This window comes from Myotis daubentonii, chromosome 9, assembly GCF_963259705.1.
Source record: "Myotis daubentonii chromosome 9, mMyoDau2.1, whole genome shotgun sequence".
Classification (NCBI taxonomy): domain Eukaryota; kingdom Metazoa; phylum Chordata; class Mammalia; order Chiroptera; family Vespertilionidae; genus Myotis; species Myotis daubentonii.
Window position 1 is genome coordinate 44,702,323 of NC_081848.1, and position 27,402 is coordinate 44,729,724.

Consider the following 27,402-nt stretch of genomic DNA (forward strand, 5'->3'; position numbering starts at 1 on the left):
AGTGTCTCACTCAAATGACATCTAATGCTCTTATATCCCTTTCCAATATTTAACATTTACTCCTAGGAGTTTCTTGTTTCCTCACCCATATTGTACTTTCCTTTTATTACATATTTATCATGAACAGAAAGGGCACTCTTCTTGGCTTTGTTTCCCATGTATCAGTGTCTTCATAATATCACAATTGTCTTAATGAAACTGTGATCATAATTAGTATTGTTCTTTGGAATCCTCCAGTGATGCCAAATCATGAAAAGGCACTTTTTACTATAAAACAGCTATACATAATGAATGGTCAAATGCTCTGAAAATACATACTCTAAGGTACATGAAATTACATGAAAACAGTGTAAGTATCATTGAAAATGATTGATTCAGTTTGTTCAGAATATACTTTCTATCTAGTTTCTTCTTCAAAATATTTGCCATGTATCTTAAACACTTAAAGTACAATTGCTTCAGATTTATAGTGAGGATACTGATATCTCTTTTTTAGATATATGTGAGCTTAAAAGACACTGTGTTTGAGTAACTGTGTGTGAAAGAGGGGGCTCTGTATATATGACAGGAGTGTGAGGCATGGATTATATTTTTCTTATGTCCATTATCCTTCCATTTCAACTCAATTATATTCTCTCCACTTTCTACTTACTTTTTATACACCTTTATTAATTATAAGCATTTTAAGCATTTGGCAAGTCATTTAAGCTATTTCAGGTTCAGATCAATATGTAAAAATTCAAGTTAAGAGTGTTTATAAAGATTAGGGATGATATTTGCAAAGGTTCTGACAGCATTGAAAGTGGTAGGCAGTACCTCAATAAATGGTAGTTGATAATGTTGTGTTCACTACATTTACTTCATATTTGTAATAATAAGAAATAAATATTAACAAATGGGTTGATTTTAATCTTTTAGATTTATTTTTAGTATTTGAGAACACATCTTAATGAATCTGGGTGTTCATCAGCACTTAATGCCCATCTTGTAATTTAACTTGAGTGTTACTATTCAACCAACCAAATGGAATTAATAGAAATAACCATTTATAGAGGCTGATAGAGCCCTTTGAATGTTAAAATTGAAAGTAAATTATGTTGGTGATGATAAGAAAAGGTAATTAATGAAGCAGGTATTAACGCAAAATCTTAGCATATTACCAATGAGGAAACCATTGCAAAGGAGACCATTCTTCTAACAGAGGAGGAAACGGTGCCAAGAAGGATGAATATATTATGTAGAATTTTTATTACAATCTACATGTAACTTCTTTTAAAGCCTTCTTATTGATAATTCACATCTTCACTTTGCTTTTTACATAGTACATTTCTAATTGTGTGAATTAACTAAAAAAGAGAATATTCACAACTGTCATTTTTCTTTAGGTCTAAAACATTGCAGAGTTTTACCTGGTAACCTACATACAGGTTGGCAGAAGCACATTTGGAAGGAACATGGACTTATGCATTACCTATCAGGATGTCCCTTCTCAATGACACTCAGTATCATCCCGCCTCCTTCTTGTTGTTGGGAGTCCCAGGACTGGAAATGCTCCACATTTGGATTGGCTTTCCCTTTTGTGCTGTGTACATGATTGCGCTCATAGGGAACCTCACCATTCTGTTTGTGATCCAGGCTGAGAGCAGCCTCCACCAGCCGATGTTCTACTTCCTGGCCATGTTGGCCACCACTGACTTGGGTCTCTCCACAGCTACTATCCCTAAGATGCTTGGGATCTTCTGGTTCAATCTCAGGGAGATCATCTTTGATGCCTGCCTCACCCAGATGTTTTTCATTCACAACTTCACCGGTATGGAATCTGCAGTCCTCTTGGCAATGGCTTATGACCGTTATGTGGCCATCTGCAACCCACTCAGGTATAGCACCATCCTCACCAATAAGGTCGTTTCAATGATTGGTCTTGGTGTGGTAGTGCGGTCATTTATTTCTGTGATTCCATTTGTATTTCTCATTTTGCGATTGCCCTTCTGTGGAAATCATGTCATTCCTCATACCTACTGTGAGCACATGGGTCTTGCTCGTCTGTCTTGTGCCAGCATCAAGATCAATATCATCTATGGCTTGGGTGCTATTTCAATCCTAGTGTTTGACATTGTAGCCATTGCCCTTTCTTACATTCAGATACTCCGTGCTGTTTTCCGCCTTCCTTCCCGTGAAGCCCGGCTCAAGTCTCTCAGCACATGTGGTTCTCATGTTTGTGTAATTCTTGCCTTCTATACGCCAGCTCTCTTTTCCTTCATGACACATCGCTTTGGCCGAAATGTCCCTCGCTATATCCACATACTTCTAGCGAATCTGTACGTTATAGTGCCACCAATGCTCAACCCTGTGATATATGGAGTCAGAACCAAGCAGATATATAACCATGTGAAAAAAATACTATTTAAAAATAAGTAATTGAAAAGAAATAGTGCCTAATATATATGAGATGAAATGCCTTCTTATATTAAATTCAGTAAATTTAAATGTGCTTGACATAAATGTTTCTCTATTTTGGCTCCTTTCTGTAAGCATTTTAATGAGTTCAGACAGTCAAAAGTCTAAGCTTTATTGTCCAATTAATATGGCAAAATATGGCTCATCAGTCTTTATATGTAATTTTTTTAATCAATGGTATCAGTAGATATTAAGTAGGATTTAAAGAATGTGTCATATTTCTGTGCAATAGCTATTCTATATCATTCTTATGGATTAAAATACGTATATATACATATTGATTTCAGAGAGGAAGGGAGAGGGAGAGAAAGGTAGAAACATCGATGATGAGAGAGAATCATTGATCAACTGCCTCCTGCACGCCCCCTGTTGGGGATTAAACCTGCAACCTGGGCATGTGCCCTGACTGCTAAATGAACCCCTGACCTCTTGGTTCATAGGTTGAGGTTCAACCACTGCGCCACACTAGCCAGGTACAGTATTCTAGTTTTATTCCAGCTGTGAATGATAAAATTTAAATGTATTAATCTGTAAATGTTTTCTTTTAAAATTTTAAAGGCTACCTTATATGGCTTTTTTTTTTTTAAACAGTCTTTTATATGTCTCTAAACATTAACTTTTCTTTATATTTTAATGGCCTAAAAGGTAAGTTGAAATCAGTGGCAAAAGCACTGAAATTATCTTTAAGTCCATTTTCTCCTCAGGTATATTTATAATATAATGCCCCAAAATACAGAAATATGTAAATTTCCATAGAAGTAAATTTATAGTTCTAAATACCTAAATGTCTCTATGTTAATTAATGAATTACATCACTAATTAATTACTTTTTCACTAAAATCAGGTTTTGATGGCTTTACCAGTGAATTCTACCAAATATTAAAAGAAAAGAAAATTACAGCAATTACCTAAATCACTTCCAAAAAAAAAATCACTTCATTTTATGAAGCTGGAAATACCCCAACACCAAATCCAGCTAAAGATATTATCCAAAAAATAAACAATTTTTAAAAAGCTGAATATGTCTCAAAAATATTTCTCATGAACAGATGCAAAGATACTTGATAATATATTAGAAAATTGAAGCTAATAATTTATAAAAATAACTATATAGCATGAGCAAGTGGTGTTTATTCCTGACATGCAAAGCTGGTTCAACATTCAAAAAACAACCAACAAAAACAACGTAGAACATCAGCTTGAGGGAGAAAAAATTCTATTCGTTGTATGAATGATTAAAAAAATATTTTTTAAATGTGTTTTCATTGATTTCAAGAGAGGGGTTGAGAGAGTGATAGAGAGATAGAAACAGTGATGAGAGAGAAACAGTCATCAGCTATCTCCTACATGCCCACCACTGGGGATCAAGCCTGAAACCTGGCATATGCCCTGACTGGGAATCAAACCAGTGATCTCTTGGTTCATGGGTGTATGCTCAACCACTGACCTATCCTGGCTGGCAAGAAATATCTTTAAAGAAAACATGGCACATATTTATAACAACATTTGTAAACAAGGAATAGAGAACTTTCTCACGTTGATTTAAAAATAATCAAAATCTACAACTAAATATCTAATCTAATAAAAGAGACACATGCGAATTGACCACACCTCTGCTATGCCCCAAGCCATGCCCACCAGCCAATCAGAGTGACTATATACAAATTAACCCAACCAATATGGCAGCTGGCAGCCACGGAGCTGGAGCAAGCAGGAGGCTTGGTTGCCTTCGGTGATGGAGGAAGCCAAGCTTTCCGCCTGGCCTGGCCGGCTGCGGCCTCCACTCAAGGCAACAAAGTTTCAATTATAGAAGATAAATAAATCCCAGATACCTGCTTCTAACCAGCCTCCACTGGGAGCTTGGGTGGCTTGAGGTCGTGGCCAGCCTGCAAACAGCCATCAGCCCCTCACCCGGGCTGGCCAGGCACCTCCGCAGGACCCTCTACCATTCAGTTGCCGGCCAGCCTGAAAACGGCCCTCAGTTCCTCACCCAGGCTGGCCAGGCACCCCAGCAGGGACACCCATCCCTGAAGGGGGCTGTGACCAGCCTGCAAACATCCATGAACCCCTCACCAAGGCTGGCCAGCCACCCCAGCGGGGACACCCATCCCTGAAGGGGGTGTGGCCAGCCTGAAAATAGCCCTCAGCCCCTCAACTAGCTGGCCAGGCACTCCAGCGGGGACCCCCATCCTGAAGGGGTGGGGCCAGTCTGAAAACGGCCCTCAGCCCCTCACCCAGGCTGGCTAGGCATCCCAGCAGGACCCCCACCATGATCCAGGACATCCTTCAGGGCAAACCAGCCAGCTCCCACCCATGCACAGGGCCTCTATCCTATATAATAACAGGGTAATATGCAAATTGACCCTAACAGCAGAACGACTGGTCACTAGATACACACTGACCACCAGGTGGCAGACCTTCAGTGTAGGAGCTACCCCCTGGTGGTCAGTGTGCTCCCACAGGGGGAGCTCTGCTCAGCCATAAGCCAGGCTGATGGCTGCCAGCACAGCAGTGGTGGTGGGAGCCTCTCCCACCTCCTCAGCAGTGCTAAGGATGTCCTACTGCAGCTTAGGCCTACTCCCTGCTGGCAAGTAGACATCCCCCAAGGGCTCCCAGGCTGCCAGAGGGATGTCTGACTGCCAGCTTAGGCCCAATTCCCCAGGGAGCGGGCCTAAGCCATCAGGTGGTCAACCCCGGAGGGGTCCCAGACTGCGAGAGGGCACAGGCTGGGCTGAGGGACCGCCCCCCCTGAGTGCACAAATTTTTGTGCACTGGGCCTCTACTCTATAGGGTGTCCCAAAATTCACACAAGATGTGTAATAGAATTGAATGGCAAATCTTGCTTGAATTTTGGGACACCCTATATAAAAGCCTAAGCAACCATTTGACCATTCAACCAGTAGCTATGATGTGCATTGACCATCAGGGGGCAGGCGCTCAACTCACAGGCATGAAAACATGAAACAGACTAATGAATCTCAAAGGGAAGGGGGTGGGGGAGGGCAGGAAGAGATTAACCAAAGAAGTTATATGCATACTAGAGGCCCAGTGCATGGATTGGGTTGAAACCACGTCTCTAACATTCCCTGAGAGGTCCTGGATTGCGAGAGGGAGCAGGCCAGGCCAAGGGGCCCCACTGGTGCACGAATCTGTGCACTGAGCTGCTAGTATGCATAATAAAAAATAACCCAATTAAAATTTTAGCAAAATATTTGTCTATACACCTCATAAATATACATATAGAAAATAGATAAAAAGATACTCAACATATATTTCCATAAGGAATTGCAAATTTTAAAAGTACAGTAAGATTTCACTACCTACCACTAAAAATGATGAAAATTAAAAAGAAGTAAAGCAATACCAAGAATAGGTGAGTATGCAAAGCAATGGAACCTTTCATCAGTTTTGGTGGGAATGTAAAATGGCACAGCAACTTTGGAATAAAGTTTGGAAGTCTCCTACAAAGCTAAAGATAGTCCTGCCATAAAATCCAGCAATCACACTCCAAGGAATTTACCCAACTAGTTTGAAAACTACATTCACACAAAAACTTGCACATATACATTAATAGTATTTTTTTCATAATTGCTAAGAATTAGATACAATGAAGATGCCCTTCAACAGATAAATGATAAAAGACTATTCAAATTGTGCTATACCCATTGTATATAACACAATGGTAACTATTCTGCATCAATAATAAATGAAATATCAAGCTATATAAAGATGTAAATAAATTTCAAATGCACATAGCTGAGTGATTTCACTTAGAAAAAGCTAATCTAAAGAAGATCCATATTATATTATTCTAGCCATATTATATTCTGAAAAGAGCAAAATTAAAGAGACAGTAAACATATTCATGTTTACCAGAGGAAAAGGAGTGAGGGTTGTTAAATACGGGGGGAACATGGGAATTTTTAAGTTGGTGAAATATTCTGTATGATACTATACATTTGACAAAACCCATAGAATTATACAACTTAATGTAATTTTAAAAACACCATTTACTAATAGGAAGATCCCAAAATGAAATGCAGATTTTGACAAGTACAGTGCATTATAAATATAGGGAAAAAGAACAACCTTATTAAAGTGGATGGGGGAAAATGTGTTAACCTAAGTAACTTTGGGAATGAGTGGAATCTGAGAGACGAAAGGCAAAAAATAACCATGTATAAGCATTGTACTCCAGTGAATAAGTTTTTCCCATGGGGATTATAGGTTAACACTGCTAATACATATGCATACTGTTATTAAACAGTTATGCAAATGGATGGCATATGGTGGTGGCCGGATTTATTTTTGGGGAGGTGGGGGAGGGCAAGATTAAATCTTTATACAATTAAAAAATTCCTAAAGAGATTTATTTTTACAATCTATTGGAGGTTTTCAGATCAGTGCCAACTAGAAATTAGGAAAAATCTCCATACATGTCAAAAAGACCAAATACAATTTTTTAAAAAATATATTTTTATTGAATTCAGAGAGGAAAGGAGAGAGAGAGAGAGAGAGAGAGAGAGAGAGAGAGAGAGAGAAACAACAATGATGAGAGAGAATCATGGATTGGCTGCTTTCTGCATGCCCACTGCTAAGGACTGAGCCCCAAACCCAGGCATGTGCCCTGACCGGGAATCGAACTGTGGCCTCCAGGTTCATAAGTCAATGTTCAACTATGAACCATGCTGGCGGGGCCGAGTATAAATTTTAGTAGTTAATTTGAAATGCAATTAAACTGCATTTCATAGATTCTGTGCAAGATGTGGTTAAGCTTAATTTATACTGAAATGCTTCTCTTCTATAATTATGAAACTTTCTCTAATTTTAACTAAATCTAAAGCCAAAAGGTAGAAATACTTGGTTCCTATCCTGGAAGCATTTGTAAGTTAGAAATATTTGAAGCATGCCCTTAGGATGATCATCATTGATTCTGGGTATCTACATTGTTATAAAACAACTCAGAGATTCAGTTCTGTTCCAATCAAGGAAGCCTCCAAAGGTTATTTCAAATTTAGACTCAACAGAGGTAAATGAGCAATTGACCCTGAACTTATGTTCAATTATACCCGTTATCATTGTTAGAAATGGCTTTTCTATCTTCATTGAATTGCTACATTGGTCACTTTATGCAATTGAATTTAGGACATGAAATGTGCCTAGTTCTGTCTTTTTTTCTATTGTGTTCTACTTATCTATCATTGTGCAATTGCCACACTATCTTAATTACTATAGTTTAGTAAATTTGTAGTCCTTTATTGTAAGTCCCCCAGTTTTGATATATGTACTTTTTCCAATGATTTTAGGATATTTCTATAGTTATTTTAGAATAAGCTTACTTTTTTTGGTATTGATTGAAGCTGTCTTAAATTTATTGATAAATTTAGGAAGAATTGACATCTTAACATATTTGTCATCCAAACCATGAATGTTATATAATTTTTAAAAATTGTCTCCTTAAATTCTTTCATATTTTATAATTTAAATGTTTATTACTAAGTACTCCATGTTTTCATGCCATTGTAAGTGATATTTCAAAATTTTACAAAATTATAATTTAAAATATTAATTTGTAATTGTTTGCTAATAGTATTGATGCTTATACCTGAGCAATTAATAAGCTAAATGATTGCTTCTACACTTTTTAATTTTTTTGTAACTGTTCAGGTAATTTCTAAATAGGAACATTTACTTTTTCATTTCAGTATTACTTTTTTTTTTTTTGACATATTTAGCTTGTTAGACCCTCTAGCAAAATTGATGCTAGTTGATGTTTTTGCCTTTTTTAAACCCAAGGGACAAACCTTCCAGTGTTTCACCATTCAAAATGATATTAGCAATAGGTTTTTCATGGATTCCTTTCACCAAATGAGTAATTTCTATTTTTTTTGCCTAGTTGGATAAAAGGGTTTTGGTTTTTACTCTCATATATGAATGCTGAATTTAATAACTACTTTTTCTAATTCAATTATGATCATCTTTTTTGCATTATTTGTTTATATAATGAATTACAATTTTTTGACTAAAAATTCTAATAATCGCTTCATCAATCACAGCATGGAAGCACCCATTTCATCAAAAGATAGCTATAACCACAGTCTTATTAAAGTAAAAAAGGGGAAAATTAGCACCTACAGAATGGGACTATGCTGCACAGATGAGCTTCATAAGTGGATATCCTCTTGACCATCATATCCAAAGTTTCTTACATTTCAATTTCTTGCCCTTTATTAAAATAACATTTTGAGGGTTTCTCTTATGTACCTGATCAACTCAGGTACGAAGGTAACTTGAAAATGTTACACAAGTTATGGTTACTGGGAGGGTAACCAGATGAGTATTTCACAAAAGAGTGAGCTAAAGATGACCATGAACCACTCTACCAGCAGAAAAAATTCTTTCTAACTTCCACAATTTCCATGGAATATTAAATGAGATAGGCAATAATTTTAATATCTCTGGTAGTTAACTAGCCTCACATTTCTTTCATTATGTTGTTAAGAGTTTTACTGGTATGCTATTACACATAGTGATACTCAGCCATCCCTTATATTTCCCCAGAAATACCAAAGAAGACAGTAGCGCCTTTTCCAAGAGTTCTCAGGAAGATGTCCTGTCAGTGATACTGCCTCACATCCCTTTGCCTTCCATCTGCTGGGTATACCAGGTCTAGAAGATTTTCATATTTGGATTACCTTCCCTTTCTTTGTTGTTTATTTGATGGCACTTGCGGGAAATATTAAGACTGAGCAGAATTTTCATCAACCCGTGTTCTACCTCCTGGCTCTTATTTCCTTTATTGATCTAGGCCTTTCGACTTCAACCAACCCCAAGATGCTGGCCATCTTCTGGTTTAAGGAGATAGGCTTTAAAGGCTGCCTCATCAAAATGTTCTTTATCCATACCTGCACTGGTATGGAATCTGTTGTACTCTTGGCCATGGCAATTTACCACTTTGTCGCCATCTGTGATCCACTGAGATATACTACTATTCTCACCAAAAAATGATAGTCATCATGGCCTCATTTATAGCGAGGAGATCAGTACTCCTTGTCATTCCCCTCTACCCTCCTCTTAAATGATTATCCTCGTGTAGGCACTACGTTATCCCTCATACCTACTGTGAACATATGGGAATTGCCCATCTTGCCTATGTTAATGTAAGAGTCTACATCATCTATGGCTCTTTTTCGATTGCTGCCCTCATCTTTGACTTAATCCTTTTTGTCCTCTCCCATGTTCTGATCTTACGAGCTGTTTTCTGTCTTCCTTCCAGAGATGCCTGACACAAAGCACTTAGTACATGTGGTTCACATGTATGTAACATTTTAGCCTTTTACACTCCAGCATTTTTCTCCTTTATGAGTCACTGCTTTGGTAGAAATGTCCCTAGCTACATTCACAGACTCCTGGCCAGTCTATATGTGGTGTTCCTCCTTGTTTCAATCCAGTCATTTATGGGGTCAGGACAAAGCAAATTTAGAACAGAATTGTAAGAATATTTGTAAAGAATGTGTGACCCAAATGTATTTGGAAATTGATATTCTCTCCAGGTAATATTTCGCTTATACATCTCTCAGGGTGCCCCAAAATGAGACTATGTAAAAGTCACTCAGGCATTACATCAGCCTTTATTAGAATCTCTTAAGCTCAGACTCAATGATTTCTTTATATTATTTGACTTTCAATCGATTATACTGTTTTTTCTCACTGAAAGTGACTGAGGACAGTAAGGCTAAGTAAAACATGTAATGAGATTATTTAATGTGTGGGTTAATGATGTTCTCCATGTCACTAGTATTTGTCTATTCTTTTGCCACTACCATGCTCTCTTAATTATTGTGGTTTTTTAATAAGTCTTGAAGTCCAGTTATGTCAGTTCTCCAACTTTATACTTTTCCTTCAATATTGTGTTTGCCAAGTTGTTTTTTTTAATTTTCACACAAATTAAAAATCAGTTTTTCAATATTCAAAAATAATTTGCTGGGATTTTTATTGGAATTATGTTGAATCTACAGACTGATTTAAGAAGAATTGACATATTGACAATATTGTCTTCCTAACTATGAACATGTGATATTTCTCCATTTGCTTATTTCTTTGATATATTTCCTCATATTTGTATAATTTTCCACATATTGATACTGTACATATTTTTAAAGATTTATACCTAAATATTTATTTTTTAGATGCTAATATAAATTGTATTATATTTGTAATTTCAAATTCCACTTCTTTATTGTTGTCGTGCCGGGGTCCAACCCCAGCAGGTCCAGGGGTCCCCAAAGGTGTGGACGGAGTCGGCGAAGAAGGAAGGACACGGAGACAGTGTTCAGTTGATCAGCAGCCTAGCCAGGATCTCCAGCCAAGTTCTGGTCTCGATCTCCAGAGAGGTTCTGTCCAGGTCCAGCCAGGTTCAGTCACCAGGTTCTAGTCAGGTTCTCTTGCCATGTTCTATAGTCAGGTTCAGTTCAGGATCCCCCGCCATGTTCTCTCCAGCGAAGTTCCTCTGTCTGCAGGTTCTGTGTAGGTTCTGTCCTCCTGGCTCTCTTCTGAGTTCTGTCTCTCGAGTTCTGTGTTCTAAGTTCTGAGTTCTGTCTCTCTCTGTCTGGTTACATCTGTATTTATACCAGTTGATTCAATCCTATCAATCTCTATTACAAAGGTTAGGGCGTTTCTTATCTCCATTCCAGGGAGTAAAGATTATGTAGCTTAAGCATGATTGTTCGTAGTTAAAGTGATTAATTACCCACCTGGCACTTAATTGAGGGGTTTTATTCCCTCCCTAACTTCAGGGGAAAATCCCTACCTGGGGATTCAACCTTTCTCGGAGAGGTGACCTTGGTTAAAACACAGCACCAAGAAGGTGAGCAAACATATTAAGAACCGTATGCCATATATGCCAGGTCCCTTGAAACAGCAAGGATGGACCGGCTCCCGGCATTGTCGTATAGGTAAAAGTTATTAAAAGTGTAAAAACTATATTAACTTTGTATCCTGAAACCTTGCTAACATTGCTCACTACTCCTAGGTAATTTTACTTATGATAAATGTAGGCCCATGTTCACACCAAGTCTTGTACACAGATATTTATAGTTGATTTACTCATAATATCCCAAAATGGAAACCAACACAAATACATAGCATGATGACTTGATGGACAAATTCAGACACATCCACATAATATAATACTATTCAGCATTATAAAGGAATAAACTAAGAATACACAACATATATGAATGAATCTTAAAATAATTATGCTTAGTCAAAGAAGTATATACCAGAAGAAAAGAGATATATTATTTTATTACATCTACATAAAATTGTAAAAAAATTAACCTAGCAGATATAAGCAGTAGTTGCTAAGAAAAGTAGGATGGGTTTAGGGAATGATAATAGGCATGCATTTCATAGGTACATGAGGAAATCTGAGAGGATAAAAGATATGCTTATTATATTTATTATGACGATTGTTTCATAGTTGAAAACATATGACAAAATACATTAAACTATTCAATTTAAATGTGTTCACTTTGTTGTATGTCAGATATTAATAAAGTTATAAAAACATTTTTTAAGAATCCTCAATGAATGCCATACTAATTCACAATATAAGCCAAAGGTATTAGTGTTTCCTAGCTATTCTATATGTTGGGTGCCTGAAAATTCCTTGAACTTTTTGTCCTATTATTCTCTTTGAACATTATTCACAAACTATATTGACTTCGTCATTTCTTTCAGATTTTATGAACAGTGAAAACAGTGCTTTTGCCTTTCTATTTCCTCACCCTAAAATACTCTTTTATCAGAGATTGCCTTGTTAAAACCCTTCATTGCCTTTAAATACTCTCTCGCATATCATCTGACAAGTGATGCTTTTCCTAACAACTCTAAATATAAATATACCCTTGTTAGCCTAGGTAGCTAGATATTAATAAAGGAAGAAAGCAAAGAGAATCAGACATTATTAAGTTAATAAACTAGGGAGCTGAATTGGACAGCAACCCTGCTTCACTAGAAAGTAGCAGTATTCATATAAGGTCCAGACTTATTTCCTGAATGGGGCAGGAAAGATCATTACTGGTCATGAGCCAGGATTATTGAGGGAGAGATAAAACAATAAAGGGGGAATTCTCTGCTGGGCACTTGCTAGTAGAAGCCAAGAGGTGCTTCTACTATGAGGCATGCAAAATAGGAGCCAAGATCAGACCTGTCTAGCCTGGGAAAAGGATCAGATTAGATAAGGGACAGAGAATCCCAGAAGATCTAGGAAATGGATTGGTTAGGGGGAGAGCCCAACACCAGCCTTCAAAGGATGAGGAAGTTGATTGGTTAGTTTGAAAGTGCACGTGGTCTGCCCAAACCCCAGATAATATATACAAGCTTAACAAAGGCAATCTCTCTCTCTCTCTCTCTCTCTCTCTCTCTCTCTCTCTCTCTCTCTCTCTCTCTCTCTCTCTCCCTGTAACACATGTTCATTCATGCACTCATGTGTTCCCCTATTCTTTCTGTAACAGCCATGCAGGCCTAACAGCCAAGTGCCAGCTCCAAGCAGGAGCTTGTATACTGAAATGTAGTGCCAGGTGGAGTGCAAAGACAAAGCTAGCTGGACAGAGACAGAGGCTGAATTCGACTAAGCTTTGTCATGGCAAAGAACCTCTGAACACTGGCTCTGTTTCTGGGCCTGATAAAGACAATGCTGGACTTTTTCCAAAGTGGAACTGACAGAGATGAGACACCAGGAACCGGGGGCAGCCTTCTATTTCTATTCCAGTAAATCTTGCAACTCTGTGAAAAGACCCCATTTTCATCGGCCACACCTTCCACCACATACACAGCACTCCCCTCATTCCCTTTTTTTTTTTGTTTTTTTTAAACATAGCATTTATTTTTAACTGTTACATTATATTTATGCTTAAAACTTTGTGTATTGAGGTAGTCCAGTGTGGTTAAAATGCAATAACTCTACTACAACTAATCTCTCCCACAGATTAAGACTAAAATCTGGACAAAAATACAAAGAAGTTACCTATCAAATTAGAAAATCAGGCAAGTTGAAACAGGGAGTCAAAATTTGAAGAACTGACTGGTATCATGTATAATCTAAAAAAAATGTTCCCCTATGTTCTTTCCTTCCACTGGTTAAAGAGCAAGCACCCAGCAGGGAAATAGCAGGTTACACAAGCAATAAAAGGGAGGAAAGGAGGGAGGGAGGAAGGAAGAGAGGGAAGGAGGAAAAAAGATTTGAATTTAGAGATTAAGTGTGAAATCCCTATTTTTTCCCTTCTTTCCTTCCATTTCACTAACTATATCAAGTAGAAATAGTCTAAACACATTGATTTATGATGGAGCTAGTGAGGTCAGATAAAAGAGCAAAATCCAACTATATGTTGTGCACAAAACCCCACTTTATATATAAATATGTAGTTAAGTTAATTTGTCAGGCAAACAGTATTTAAAAGAAACCAAAGTGGCTACATTAATATCAAACAGAATTCAGAATAAGACATATTGTAAAAAATAAAGATGGATGTTATATAATGATAAAAGAATCACTTCTTCAGGAAGACATAACAATACTAAATGCACATGAACCTAACTGCAGAGCTCCAATTACATGAAGGTAAACAGATGGAATTAAAAGGAAATACAACCAAATCCACAGATATATTTGGAGAATTCAAGATTCCTTTTTCAGTATCCAATAGAATAAGTGGAGAGAAAACAAACAATCAAAAGGTATTGGATGTAACTGAAAAATGAATTAGACTAAAATTTATAGCATTACATACTATTTAAAAGGCAATATACATACACACGCACACATATATATATAATCTCCAGCAACCAGAATGGCAGAACGACCAGAACGACCGGTGGCTATGATGTGCACTGTGGCAGCCAACCAGCCTGATCTGGGGCCCAATCAGCCTCTTTCCTCCCTCCCTCCAGCCAGCCTGGCCCCTGATTGGCCCCCAACATCCCTATCAGGGGTGGGACTGGGCGGTCAACCACCCGTGGCCCCTCCCACACACCAACCTGACCCGATTGGCCCTCATCGGGGCGGGCAGGCCAGACCCTACCTTTGCACAAATTCGTGCACTGGACCTCTAGTATGATAATAAGTATACCTTACTTTTACTTGCCATCCTTTAAGAAATTTTTTAAAAATCAGTTATTAACTCCACTAGAGGAAGTAATCTTTTGTTTATTATCACATCCTTTAAGACTAGGTAAGTGCCTGGTACATAACGATGATTGCCAAAATCAATGCCATCATTTTATTTTACTTATATTGCAGGAACAATAGTTCTGCTTCTTCAAATTTCCACAAGTTCAAATGATGCCCAATGTTCACACCAGCAGTGTGAGTAAGTCATGTTACAATCAATATTCATTCTCAAGGAGTTCCCTAAAATGCACCCTTCTCATCAGTAGCTAGGTGGAAAGGATATGGCTTACCACACATTTTTCTCTTTTGCTCACTTCTCTTTAGCTTTCCCTTATGGCTATAATGAGAGTACAAATTAACCAAATCTTGATTGTCATCTGAATTATCTATTTTTAATTTTTTTGGTTAATTCCCACCTGATAGTATATTTTCCATTGATTTTAGAGGTAGGGAGGGAAGGAGGGAGGGAGGGGGAGAGAGGAAAAAAAACACTGATGTGAGATATATCCATTAGTTTCCTCTGCACACACCCCAACTGGGGCTGGGTATTGAACCTGAAATAGGTAGATACCCTTGTCCAGGAATCAAACCCTCAACCCTTTAGTGTGCAGACAGATGCTCTAACCACTGAGAAATATTGGCCAAGGTGAATTATCTACTTGTAGATTCTTCCAATTTACAAAGCAAACAAAAAATACCAGCCACTGTCAGAAGGATGCTTTTATTTGATTAACCTTATAAGATAAACTAATGTGCATGCTTTGAAAAGACATGGAACAAATACATATTCAGGGAAGGAATGATATTGAAATAATCTTACCTTTATTAAGTGTTAAAATATGGTAGAAACAGTGCTAAAAACTTTGCAATCATTAACATTACACAGTTATTATATTTTTCTCTTTTATAGATGTTTAGATAGATTAAATTATATATAACTATAACATACAGAAGTAGTAAGTGGAAGAATTAAGATTATAGTTCCTGATCTTGCTGATCCTATAATCCAAAAAATTTATAGCAAAGAAATTATTGGAGGAGGGAAATAAGTAGAAAAGTAGGGCCCATAAGTCTCAGTTGGTTTTATTCATGAATAATTGTAGGACGGATTTTCGGATCTGTTTGGTCCTTACTCCATAGATAACAGGGTTCAGCATAGGGGGTACCAACAAGTACATGTTGGCCAGCAGGATGTGGGTGTGGCGTGGAACATGCTTGCTAAATCGGTGGGTGAGGAAGGAGAAGAGAGCAGGGATATAGAAAGTAAGGATGACACAAACATGAGACCCACAGGTACTCAGAGTCTTCAACCTGGCATCTTTAGAAGGGAGCTTGAAAACAGTACGGAGGATCTGTATATAAGACAGAGAGATGCATGCCACATCAGTCCCCACAATTAAGATAATGACTGCCAAACTGTAAAGGCTATTGATGGAAATGTCAGCGCAAGCCAACTTCACCACAGCCATATGCTCACAATACGTATGGGGGACAATATTGGTCCTGCAATATGGCCACCTCTTTACCAGAAAGGGATGTGGTGTCATCAGCACTAACCCACGCAGAAGTGCCACTGTGCCAACCTGAACTACCACAGAATTTGTTAGAATGGATGAGTGTCTCAGAGGATTACAGATTGCCACATACCGGTCAAGTGCCATGGCCACGAGAAGCCCTGACTCCACCCCAGAGAAAGCATGGATGAAAAACATCTGAGTGAGGCAGGCATGGAAGTTGATTTCATGGTAATTGAACCAGAACACAACCAACATCTTGGGAAGAGTGGAGGTTGACAAGATGAGGTCTGTGATGGCCAACATGGAAAGAAAATAAAACATGGGTTCGTGAAGAGCAATCTCAGTTTTGATGATAAAAAGGATGAGTATGTTTCCCATGAGGGCAACGACATACATTGAGCAGAAAGGGATAGATATCCAAATATGCATGTCTTCTAGACCAGGTATGCCCATCAGGATGAAGACACTGGGATTGGTGAAGGCCGTGGAGTTAAAGTCAAGCATAATGATTCTGACTAAATGAAGACATCTCTTTCCCTCTTTTGTCCCTGGAGTAATCAAAGGCACAGATATTCTGGTAAATATACAATATAGAATTACTCAGTGTAAAAATACAACCAAATAAATTTTAATTGCCCCTTGGTAAGCACCTCTGAAATTAGAATTATTTCATCCCTCATTCCCAGATATTAATCTCATTAAGAACTAGTTGGAGCAGAAACTATCTTCTCCAACTGCTTACTACTTTGCCTTTGGCTCAGAACCTGATACTAGGTGTTTTCCTTCTGTCTATGAAAGCCAGGCTAAGTGAACATCCTGAAAAATAGCACCAGTTCCTTGCATCCTAATAAGACAATGGGGAAAAACTTTCATATCATCTTCATTGAAAAGTACCCCTCCAAAATAATTATGGACTTTGAGACGTTTTGCATGACGTATACTCTAAATCAGTGATGGCGAACCTTTTGAGCTCGGCATGTCAGCATTTTGAAAAACCCTAACTTAACTCTGGTGCCATATCACATATAGAAATTTTTTGATATTTGCAACCATAGTAAAACAAAGACTTATATTTTTGGTATTTATTTTATATATTTAAGTGCCATTTAACAAAGAAAAATCAACCCAAAAAATGAGTTTGCGTGTCACCTCTGACACACGTGTTATAGGTTTGCCATCACTGCTCTAAATCAACCATTTTCAACCGGTGTGCAAGAAGAATTTTTAAGACATCCAATACCTGACTATGTAGTTAGGGGTACTAACAGTTTTTCCTTACATTGTCAGATAAAAAATGACAGCCAAAACAATGATAGCCTTCCATGTGAATGAATCAAAATTATATTTATATATATTTTGTCAGACCGGCAATAGATACATTTTTTGATGTTTCACAGAATTTTCATAATTTATGTGTTCCATGAGGTCAAAAAGGTTGAACATCACTATTATAAGTATATATTTATGAAAACAACATATAAAGGAATAATAAGCTCACCATATTTACAATATTTTTAATGACAAAACTTTTTGAAATGTTCCTCCCTAATGAATTTTGGCCATAAAAGAAACAACATCTAATCATCTAAATAGCTCTAAGACAGGAGAAAAGCCATTAACACACCCAAAAGGTATGCTGCCTGGATTTTCTGTTATCTCTAGAAAAATGTGACTTGAAAAAATATCCATGTTTTCATAGTAATTCAGATATGTAGTTTAATGGTTACTCCTATTCTTGGATATATATATACCAGTCTATCCAAAATATGTATGTCCTCAAAAGAGTAATCATTAAATATTTATTTTTACCAAATTTATATTGAGATGCTAACTACAGTACAGGAGCTTCTCACGATACCTAAGAATTCAGAATACACTATACACTTTGGGGAAGAAAGATTGGTGAGCTCTAAATCAATCAAGTAATCAAATGGGGTTTTTCCCACACCAACATGCAATTACAGACACCAGCTGGCTCAGTCATTTGCTACTTTTTGTGTCATAATATGTACCACAAAAAATGTTAAGAGTCATTAGCAAGTGTCCAGTTGCTGATTTGTATAAAATATTGTGAGGTAACCTTATAATTTTTAATTTATAAAAGAAACATGCACTTTACATAAGCTAAATTTCTCCTAAGTCACATACTCAGCATGTGCTAGAAGGATATAATACACCCTGATTCACTCTAAAATTTCACCATTATTCCTCTACCATATGTAATCAAAATAAAGGGACAACAGATGGTAATGTTTTTTCCCAGGCATTATCATGAATGATTCTCATAGGGCACTTAGAAGCAGTAAGGACATATGTGCTTACTTATTGTTTTATAAATGTGGTGTTATGGATTAAGATGGTTTATAGCAAAACCATAAAATAATCCTAAAATCTTTCTATTCCAACATCTCAGTTGATTTCATTGTGATGGTCATTGTGAAACTAGTGGTAAGCATTTTATTTCTAAATTAATTATTCTTAACCCCAGAGGACACATTTGCACCACTTCCTTTTCCAAAGTCGGTACCAGTTGACTGGTGCATGACATCCTAAAGGAAGGTAAAGGAAAAACTCAAGAGCATCCTGCTCTAACCTTACAAGTGGCTTGTTCCAAGTGGCAGGACTACACTGATTTACCTGTCAGCACGAGGCAGTCCAGAGAAGTCTCTAACTTATCTTCAGAGGTACCACGCCGTCAGCCTCTGCTGCATGCTCTCAGTCTATTTGCAGCACAGCTGAGTCTCAAGAATCCACAGTAACTTTAAATATTTATTCCTCATCTCTATGAAGCTCTTCCTCATACCAGGATGCTACAGTCTCTTCACTATTGCCTCTCATTTCTTTGGCTAGTTGTTAATACATGAGTTGTTAATGCCTCCAGATTAATTGTGTTGTGTTGAATCAAAGCCAGGAACTCAGTTTTTGAATCATTACCTATATGGAAGGCTCATGCAGGTTTTATAGCCCCACTGGGGGGAAGCCCCAGGGGCTCAAACTCTAAAACAGATGTTTTTTCACCTTCTGAGAAGTGTGATACCTGCGGGAGAACACATTTTCTCTATCCCATGACATCAGTTGGTAATGAAATTTGATGTGAGCGAGATTAAAGGAGATTTTTAAAGAAACAGGTTATTTACACAAGTGCCTCTGACTCCACTAGTTAGTTAAAATTAGTTCAATCAAACCTAGTTCAGTTAAAATGAAGGTTGTAGTCATATAGGGGACTTAGCTAAGAAGGCAACACGAAAGAAAGTAGTAAACTAGATTCCTGTGATACTGTCAGACTTAACATGCATGGTTCTCTCTCTCATTCTGTGTATAAAATAATCATGTGTATTCAGATATATGTAGTTCTATACACATATGTAAACACATCCATTCACACATATATGCAATAAATATACACATATACGTACTCATAAAAATTATTGCACCTATACAAAGCATGGTGATATTATATATTATACACAAAATAAATATACACACCTATATGTATTTGTGTATGTGTGTGATTATAAAAATTTGATGTTCAGTAAATATTTATTTAATGCCTAAAATGTACCTGAGTCTATGTTAAATGCTTTGGAAAACAGCCCCCAATTTGGTTACGTTATAATCCATTTTAGTTAAGGGTCTTTGAGAAACTAATGATAATGGCCCAGGAAAGGAGATAATTCTTTCATATCATAACCCTTGATTTCTGTAGCTTGGTTTTACTCTCCTCCTGAATCTCTTACCCTCTGGTGACCAGAGGTCTTATAGGTGCTTTCTGCTGCCCATGCATAATTGTCCCCTTTGGTGGCTTTGAAGCCAGTGGCCTAAGCTCAGACTTACTCAAATTAATTTTGGTTTAGCATCAAGGCCCCACCCAGCACTTTCTTTTTTAAAAAAATATATTGTATTGATTTTTTACAGAGAAGAAGGGAGAGGGATAGAGAGTTAGAAACATTGATGAGAGAGAAACATCGATCAGCTGCCTCCTGTACACTCCTTACTGGGGATGTGCCCGCAACCAAGGTACATGCCCTTGGCCAGAATCGAACCTGGGACCCTTGAGTCCACAGGCTGATGCTCTATCCACTGAGCCAAACCGGTTAGGGCAGCACTTTCTTTTACTTCACAAAAATTCAGTCAAACTGGATCATACGCTTAAATGTAAAATTCAAAACTAAGAAACAAAAATACAACATAGGAGAAAATGTAGATGACCTTGGGATTAGCAATGATTTTTATTTATTTATTTGTTTTAGAAAGAGAGGAATGGAGATAATGAGAGAGGGAGAGAGAAACATTAATTTATTGTTCCACTTATTTTATGCACGCATGGGTTGTTTCCTTTATGTGCCCTGACTGGGGATCGAACCTGAAACCTTGGCTTATCCAGAGGATACTCTAGCCAACTGAGCCACCCAGCCAGGGTAGCAATGATTTTTTTGATACAACACCAAATGCATTACATAAGAAAAAAATAATAAGTTGGACTTCATTAACATCTGCTTTGTGAAAGAAACTATGGAAAGGACACGACTATTAGTCACATGCTGGGAGAAAATATTTACAAGGATATATCTGATAAACAACTCACAAAAATATAAAAATATTTTAAATACAAGAAAATAAAGAACCCAATTTAACAAGCAAAAGATCTAAACAAACACCTCACCAAAGAAGATATACAGATGGCAAATAACACGTGAAAATATGCTCAATACCATTATTTTATTAGAGAATTGGAAATTAAAACAACAGTGAGATACCACAACACCTCTATCAGGATTATCCAATGTCAACACCAAATACAGATGAGGATGTGGAACAACAGGAAATCTCACTCATTGCTTGTGGGAATGCAGAATCATACAGCTACTTTGAAGGACAGTTTGGCAGTTTCTTACAAAACTAAACAAACTCTTACTTTACAACCCAGCAATCACACTCCTTGATACGTACCCAAAGGTGTTAAAAACTAGTGCCCACATGAAAATCTGCACATGAATGTTTATAGCAGCTTTATTCATAATTACCAAAACTTGAAAGCAACCAAGGTGTTCTTCGATAAACTGCAGTATATCCAGATAATAAAATATTATTCAGCCCTAAAAATAAATGTGCTTTCAAGTAATGAAAAGATATAAAGGAATCTTAAATGCGTATTATCTACACTAATAAAAGAGAAAAATGGTAATTGGCGTATGACGCTACCCTTTTCATTGGCTAATCAGGGCTATATGCAAATTAACTGCCAACTAAGATGACAGTTAACTGCCAACAAAGATGGCGGTTAATTTGCATATGTAGGCACAATGCAGGGAGGCGAAAGCGAAAGCAGGAAGAAGCCCCTGCCACTGACAGTGATCGGAAACCCAGGGGGGAGCTAAGAGCTGGGGGGCAGGGCAAAGGCGGCCCCCAAGCCATGATCAGAGAATCAGGCGCCTTTGCCGCCCTGGCCAGTGATAGCAGGAAGTAGGGGTGGAGCCAGCAATGGGAGCTGGGCACGGTCGAAGCTGGCAGTCCCGGGAGCTAGGGGTCCCTTGCCTGGGCCTAAAGCAGAGCACACAATCGCGGGGCCGCTGCAGCTGCGGGTCCCCGCTGCCCAGGCCGGATGCCTAGGCCAGAGGCGTCCTGCAGGGGCAGGGGAGGAGCCCATGCGATCGCGGCGCCCCCTCTGCCACTGCGGGTCCCTGCTGCCCGGGCCGGACGCCTAGGCCAGAGGCGTTAGGCCTGGGCAGGTGCAGAGCCTGCAACCGCGGGGAGCTGTGGGTCCCCTGCCCAGGCCTGACACCTCTGCCGGAGGCCTCAGGCCTGGTCAAGGGGCTGATCTGGTGATTGGTGATTGGAGGGTGATGAGGGTCAACATCTCTGGCCGAGGCATCAGGCCTGGGCGGGGGGCTGGGGGTCCCCTGCCCAGGCCGATGCCTGGGCCAGAGGCATCAGGCCTGGGTGGTGGGCGGAGCAGGGGATTGGGGGGATATGATGGTCCCCTTGCCTAGGCCTGAAGCCTGGGTCAGAGGCGTCAGGCTTGGGCGGGGGGTGGAGCAAGCGATCAGAGGGAGATGGGGGTCCCCTGCCCAGGCATGATTCCTGGGCCAGAGGCCTCAGGCCTGGGCGGGGGTCAGAGCCAGTGATCGGGGGGAGATGGGGGCCCCCTGTCCAAGCCTGACACCTCTGGTGGAGGCGTCAGGCCTGGACAAGGGGCCGATCCTGCAATTGGAGGGTGATGGGGGTCAACGCCTCAGGGCTCCCAGTATGTGAGAGGGGGCAGGCTGGGCTGAGGGACACTCCCCCCCCCCTCACCCAGTGCACGAATTTCGTGCACCAGGCCCCTAGTTAAATAAAAGAAGCTAATCTGAAACAACTACATACTGTTTGTTTCCAATTTAGTGATATTCCGGAAAAGCCAAAACCATGGAGACAGAAAAAGAAATCAGTGGTTTCAGGGACTGGGGGGAGAAAATAATAAATAGAGGTAGCACAGAAGATTTTTACTGCAATGAACCTATTCAGTATGACACTCTACATGTTATGATGTATTTGTCAAAACCCACAGAATGTACAATACCAAGAGATAACCCTAAGTAAACTATGAACTTTGACTGATATTGATGTGCCAACATATATTAATTGATTGTAACAAATGTATCACCTTCCATTTCATGTGGGATGTTGATAGTAGGGGAGGCTGTGTATGTGGGGTCAGAGAGTATATAGGAACTCTCTATCTTCTCAACTTTGCTATGAGCCTAAAACTGTTCAAAAATAAAGTTTATGTAATTAAATGCATACGTACATATACACATACTTACATAGATAATTAAAAATTTTAGAGAATGGCCAAAACCGTTTTGGCTCAGTGGATAGAGCGTTGGCCTGGGGACTGGAAGGTCCCAGGTTCGATTCCGGTCAAGGGCATGTACCTGGGTTGCGGGCACATCCCCAGTAGGAGATGTGCAGGAGGCAGCTGATCGATGTTTCTCTCTCATCGATGTTTCTAACTCTCTATCTCTCTCCCTTCCTCTCTGTAAAAAATCAATAAAATATGTTTTAAAAAAAAATTTTAGAGAATGAATGGAATGTTTAATAAAAGAGAATATGTTGAATAAGTTTTAATATATCTATATCATGTAATAGTTTTTTAAGGTGAATAAAGATTGGATATTGATAGTGGGGTTATCCTTAAGATTTTCAAAATTATAAAGTAAAATTTAAGTGTAGAGTACATGAGTTCATTTAAATATATATTTCCATTTCTAAAAATTTCAAAACCACTTACATTTGCCTGATCCTAAGATTTTCTTTTAAATACAAGTAAAGGAAGGATTAAAGGTATAATAAGATAGACAACTTGGTCACACTGGTGAACCTGAGAGAGGTCTTTGATAGCATATAAGGAATGGACGAAGCAAATAAACGTTAGGTAAGTATCTAGTGTCAAAAAGTAAACATGAACTGTCTACATTATGGACAATTATATAATTCATAATATACTCAAACCATAGTTTCATGAAAAGAAGACTGCAAAATTCCCACTGTGATTTTGGTAAGTATATTCAATTTACATTAAATGTTTTTTTCTTTACCTTTTCAGTGCTGTTAAAATTTTACAAAAACAAAATAAAAATTCAACAGCATAATCAGAGAAAATTTATAATCACTGTCATTATGAATAAATTGAGATGCTCTATATCATATAAAGCCAAGTTAATAACAGATGCTGCAGGAGGTGGGGAGCGAATTGGAGGAGGCGGTTATAAGATAAATAAGTCCTAGGGATATAATGTACAACATGAAGACTATAGTTAACATTGCTGCATGGTATATTTGAAAGCTGTTATAAGAGTAGATCATAACAATAAATTACTTCTCATCACAAGGAGAAATTACTTTTATTTTTTATTATTATCTATAAAGACTAAACCTTTTGTGGTGATCATTTCACAATTATGTAAATCAAATTATCATGCTGTACACCTTAATTTACACAGTGATGTATGTGGATTATTTCTTAATATAACTGAAAAAAAATAACATGCTGCATTTGTCCTCAAAAGTAATCCTAGTTGTTCTTACAAAGTTTGGAAAAGAAAACTTATAATTGGTTTGTGTCCTGGTGATGGATGTAGTTAGTTCTCCTGTTTTACAAAAGAATCTACTCCCCTGGAGGTCTAGGAGAGCTTTGACAATCCCCAAGGGGCAGTTTGTCACTCTACTGCTTCTCAGAAGGGAGAATAAAGCTTTTCATATATTGTTCCTATATGTGTTTCCTTATGAGCATTCTGAATTGGGAACTTTATCTTACAGTTATTTAAGTAGTAATTTTAGACTTAGAGAACAAAAATATGTTTGTGGTTTTATGTTTACTTTTATGTAAATATTTAGTATGTAAATTACACAATTTAAATAAAACCATAGCTTTCATTATATCTAATTTGAGCTTTCAACTTCATGTTACAGAATGCTTCTTTAAAGATATTTCAGTGAAAAGCATTATAAAAATATACAGATTTGTATGTCAATTTATACTTCAGAAAGCCATGTATTTGTCATATTTATGTTTTTAAAAACTTCCTAATTGTCTGAATGACTAAATGGTATTTAAAATGTCTGGTACCTTTGTCCAAAATTTTATCTATTGGAAACTATCAGCCATCCATGTTAAGAGTTCATAATTTAAAATTTTATATTACTAAGTTGTCTGTGTGTACAGTATTTCTAAATATTCAGTATTAAGGCTATACTTTTTAAAACCTTTAAAAAAAGTGACTTTATTGCAGAATATTCTTGTTGGATGGGAAAGTTTATGCAGATTTCCATCTGACCACTATAACTTCCATTTCTTTTTCTTTTCTTTTGTTTTATATTTTTTCCAAACTAAGATTTATTAAGGTATATGCTATTATTAAAACAAAACATCTCCTAAAATCTAGCTGTGGCACATACTAAGTTATATAAAACCTCTACATTACTTAGAAAACTCAAAGACTTTGTTACAAGCTAAAGTATTTTTAAATACCAAAGAGTATTTGATAAGCTGTCTCAATTTCTTTAAATGAAAAGAGATTTAAAATTTTCAGATACATCCTTTGCCAGTGATTATTATTCTACTTTTAGTTCCTAGATCATTAACTGCTAAAGCAAGAAAAAAATGCTGTCTCTCTATATATCAGTTACTCAAGGTCAACGTACATATTTTAGCCAATAAATAATAGAATGAGCAAGCACTTGCCATTAAAATTATATATATATATATATATATATATATATATATATACATATATATATATATATATATACCTATTTATACATTTTGAACTTGATTCTAGGTTTCTAGGTACTGGGCAGACGTGAATTAAGAAATGACCCTATACTGAATATAGGCATGTCTCTCACAAAATAGCACACAATTGCCAGGACTACTTTATTTCATATATTAACCATACTCTTTAAAATAAATATGACAAAATTTTTACCTGGAAAGTTTGTCTTCTCAGATAATATAGATTTAGTTGAATATAAACAAGACCATAGTTCCATGGTAACACCTGTCTTGCTGATTAATTTGTTAAAAAATCATACAAACTCAAACATACATATTTGTGAGTACTTTAAGAATACTTTGCCGGATAATTTTGGTTTTAACACCATAGATGATAGGGTTCATCATAGGAGGAATCAGAAGATAAATGTTGGCTATAAAGATGTGGATGTGTGGAGCTACGTTATGACCAAACCTGTGGGTGATAAAGGAGAAAAAGGCAGGTGTATAAAACACTAAGATGACCCAAACATGTGAGCCACATGTGCTCAAGGTCTTGAGTCTGGCCTCCTTTGATGGGAGACGAAACACAGCATGAAAAATGAGAATGTAAGAGCAGATTATCATTATGAAGTCCAGCCCACCAGTAAGGAAGGCAAGAATTAAGCCATATAATCTGTGGACCCTGGTATTAGCACAGGCCAGTTTGATCAGGGCCATAAATTCACAGTAGGTGTGGGCAATAATGTTGGTTTTGCAATAGGGAAGCCTCATCAGTAAGAAAGGATGTGGAGTCAGCAGGATAACGCCACGTAGGACAATGGCCAGACTCAAAGCCATGATCACTCCATGTGTCAGGATGGTGGAATGCCTCAGAGGGTTGCAGATGGCCACATACCGGTCAAAGGCCATAGCCAACAGGAATCCCGACTCCATGGTGGACAAAGAGTGGATGAAAAATATCTGGATGAGGCAAGCTTTAAAGTTGATTTCTCTGTCATCGAACCAGAAGAGACTGAGAATCTTGGGAACCACCGTGGTGCAAAGCATCAGGTCATTCACAGAGAGCATGCAGAGGAAGAGATACATGGGTTCATGAAGACTGGGGTGTGTCTTGATGATGAATACAAGGACACAATTCCCCATCACAGCCAGTAGATAAACCAGGCAAAAAGGGATGGAGATCCAGACATGAGCAGCCTCCAGCCCTGGGATTCCAAGGAGGAGGAAAGTAGCTGGGTGGACATTGGTTCTATTTGGAAATAACATTTCAGAGTCGCTAAACCTGCTCTAGCCTAAGTGTTGTGAAATTATTTTCAGTAGATTGAGCAAAACATATATTCTCTGTTTATACCTAAAATATGTGATACCTATTTTGACAATGAGTAGTAGGAAATTTTGCACCTGTTTCAAGTATGTGGTGAAGAGATGTGGAATTAGCCAGTAATATTTGCTTTAAACTCAAAATCCAAAAGATAAAAGAAAGAGTAGACTCTGTCTTAGGGAAATGAAAGAACAGGTCATGTATCTCATTTCTGCTCCACTATATAAATACCACCTAATAAGTGCTGCAAATATAACATGTGCTTATTTAAAAGACTTATAATTTTATTAAACATATAAATTAATAAGAACAAAAGAGGCTGATTTTCAAATGAGAATTAGAAAGTTATTGCTCTGATTATGTCTCCAAAGCATATTTTCACCTATGAGGCCCATTTATTTAACTTCATTAGAAAATTATTTATATATAAGCCAATCATAATATAAAGCACATTGCTATTTTAGGTTAAAAACAATGTTATTAAACCTAGTATAAGTCAATTTATGTGAATATGATCAGATTGATAAGCAAAGACAAATTTGAATATATGGACCATTTAAAGAGAGCATGATTTTTAGTTTTACTTGATCTCTATGTTACTATCACGTTATAAAGTGTGAACTAAGCATCCAGCCATATTTCCTAGACACATCTCCATAGTGGTGTCCTACTGTGCACT

General features: G+C 37.7%; 3 protein-coding genes and 1 pseudogene across 3 annotated transcripts; 2 read left to right on the forward strand and 2 right to left on the reverse strand.

Annotated features, from left to right (window-relative positions):
* Nucleotides 1–1,473: 1,473 nt before the first annotated feature.
* LOC132242120 (olfactory receptor 52E2-like) lies at nt 1,474–2,418 on the forward strand. The gene has a single exon (XM_059711036.1). The coding sequence runs from the start codon at nt 1,480–1,482 to the stop codon at nt 2,416–2,418; it is 939 nt and encodes a 312-aa protein (XP_059567019.1). The 5' UTR covers nt 1,474–1,479.
* Nucleotides 2,419–7,942: 5,524 nt separating this feature from the next.
* Nucleotides 7,943–9,940, forward strand: LOC132242121 (olfactory receptor 52E4-like; annotated as a pseudogene).
* Nucleotides 9,941–15,702: 5,762 nt separating this feature from the next.
* LOC132242122 (olfactory receptor 52E4-like) lies at nt 15,703–16,659 on the reverse strand. The gene has a single exon (XM_059711037.1). The coding sequence runs from the start codon at nt 16,648–16,650 to the stop codon at nt 15,703–15,705; it is 948 nt and encodes a 315-aa protein (XP_059567020.1). The 5' UTR covers nt 16,651–16,659.
* Nucleotides 16,660–25,723: 9,064 nt separating this feature from the next.
* Nucleotides 25,724–26,668, reverse strand: LOC132242123 (olfactory receptor 52D1-like). The gene has a single exon (XM_059711038.1). The coding sequence runs from the start codon at nt 26,666–26,668 to the stop codon at nt 25,724–25,726; it is 945 nt and encodes a 314-aa protein (XP_059567021.1).
* Nucleotides 26,669–27,402: the final 734 nt, after the last annotated feature.

Excerpts from the sequence above, each read along its gene's own strand:
- LOC132242120 (XM_059711036.1), top strand. The coding sequence starts at position 1,480 with ATGTCCCTTCTCAATGACACTCAGTATCATCCCGCCTCCTTCTTGTTG.
- LOC132242122 (XM_059711037.1), bottom strand. The coding sequence starts at position 16,650 with ATGCTTGACTTTAACTCCACGGCCTTCACCAATCCCAGTGTCTTCATC.
- LOC132242123 (XM_059711038.1), bottom strand. The coding sequence starts at position 26,668 with ATGTTATTTCCAAATAGAACCAATGTCCACCCAGCTACTTTCCTCCTC.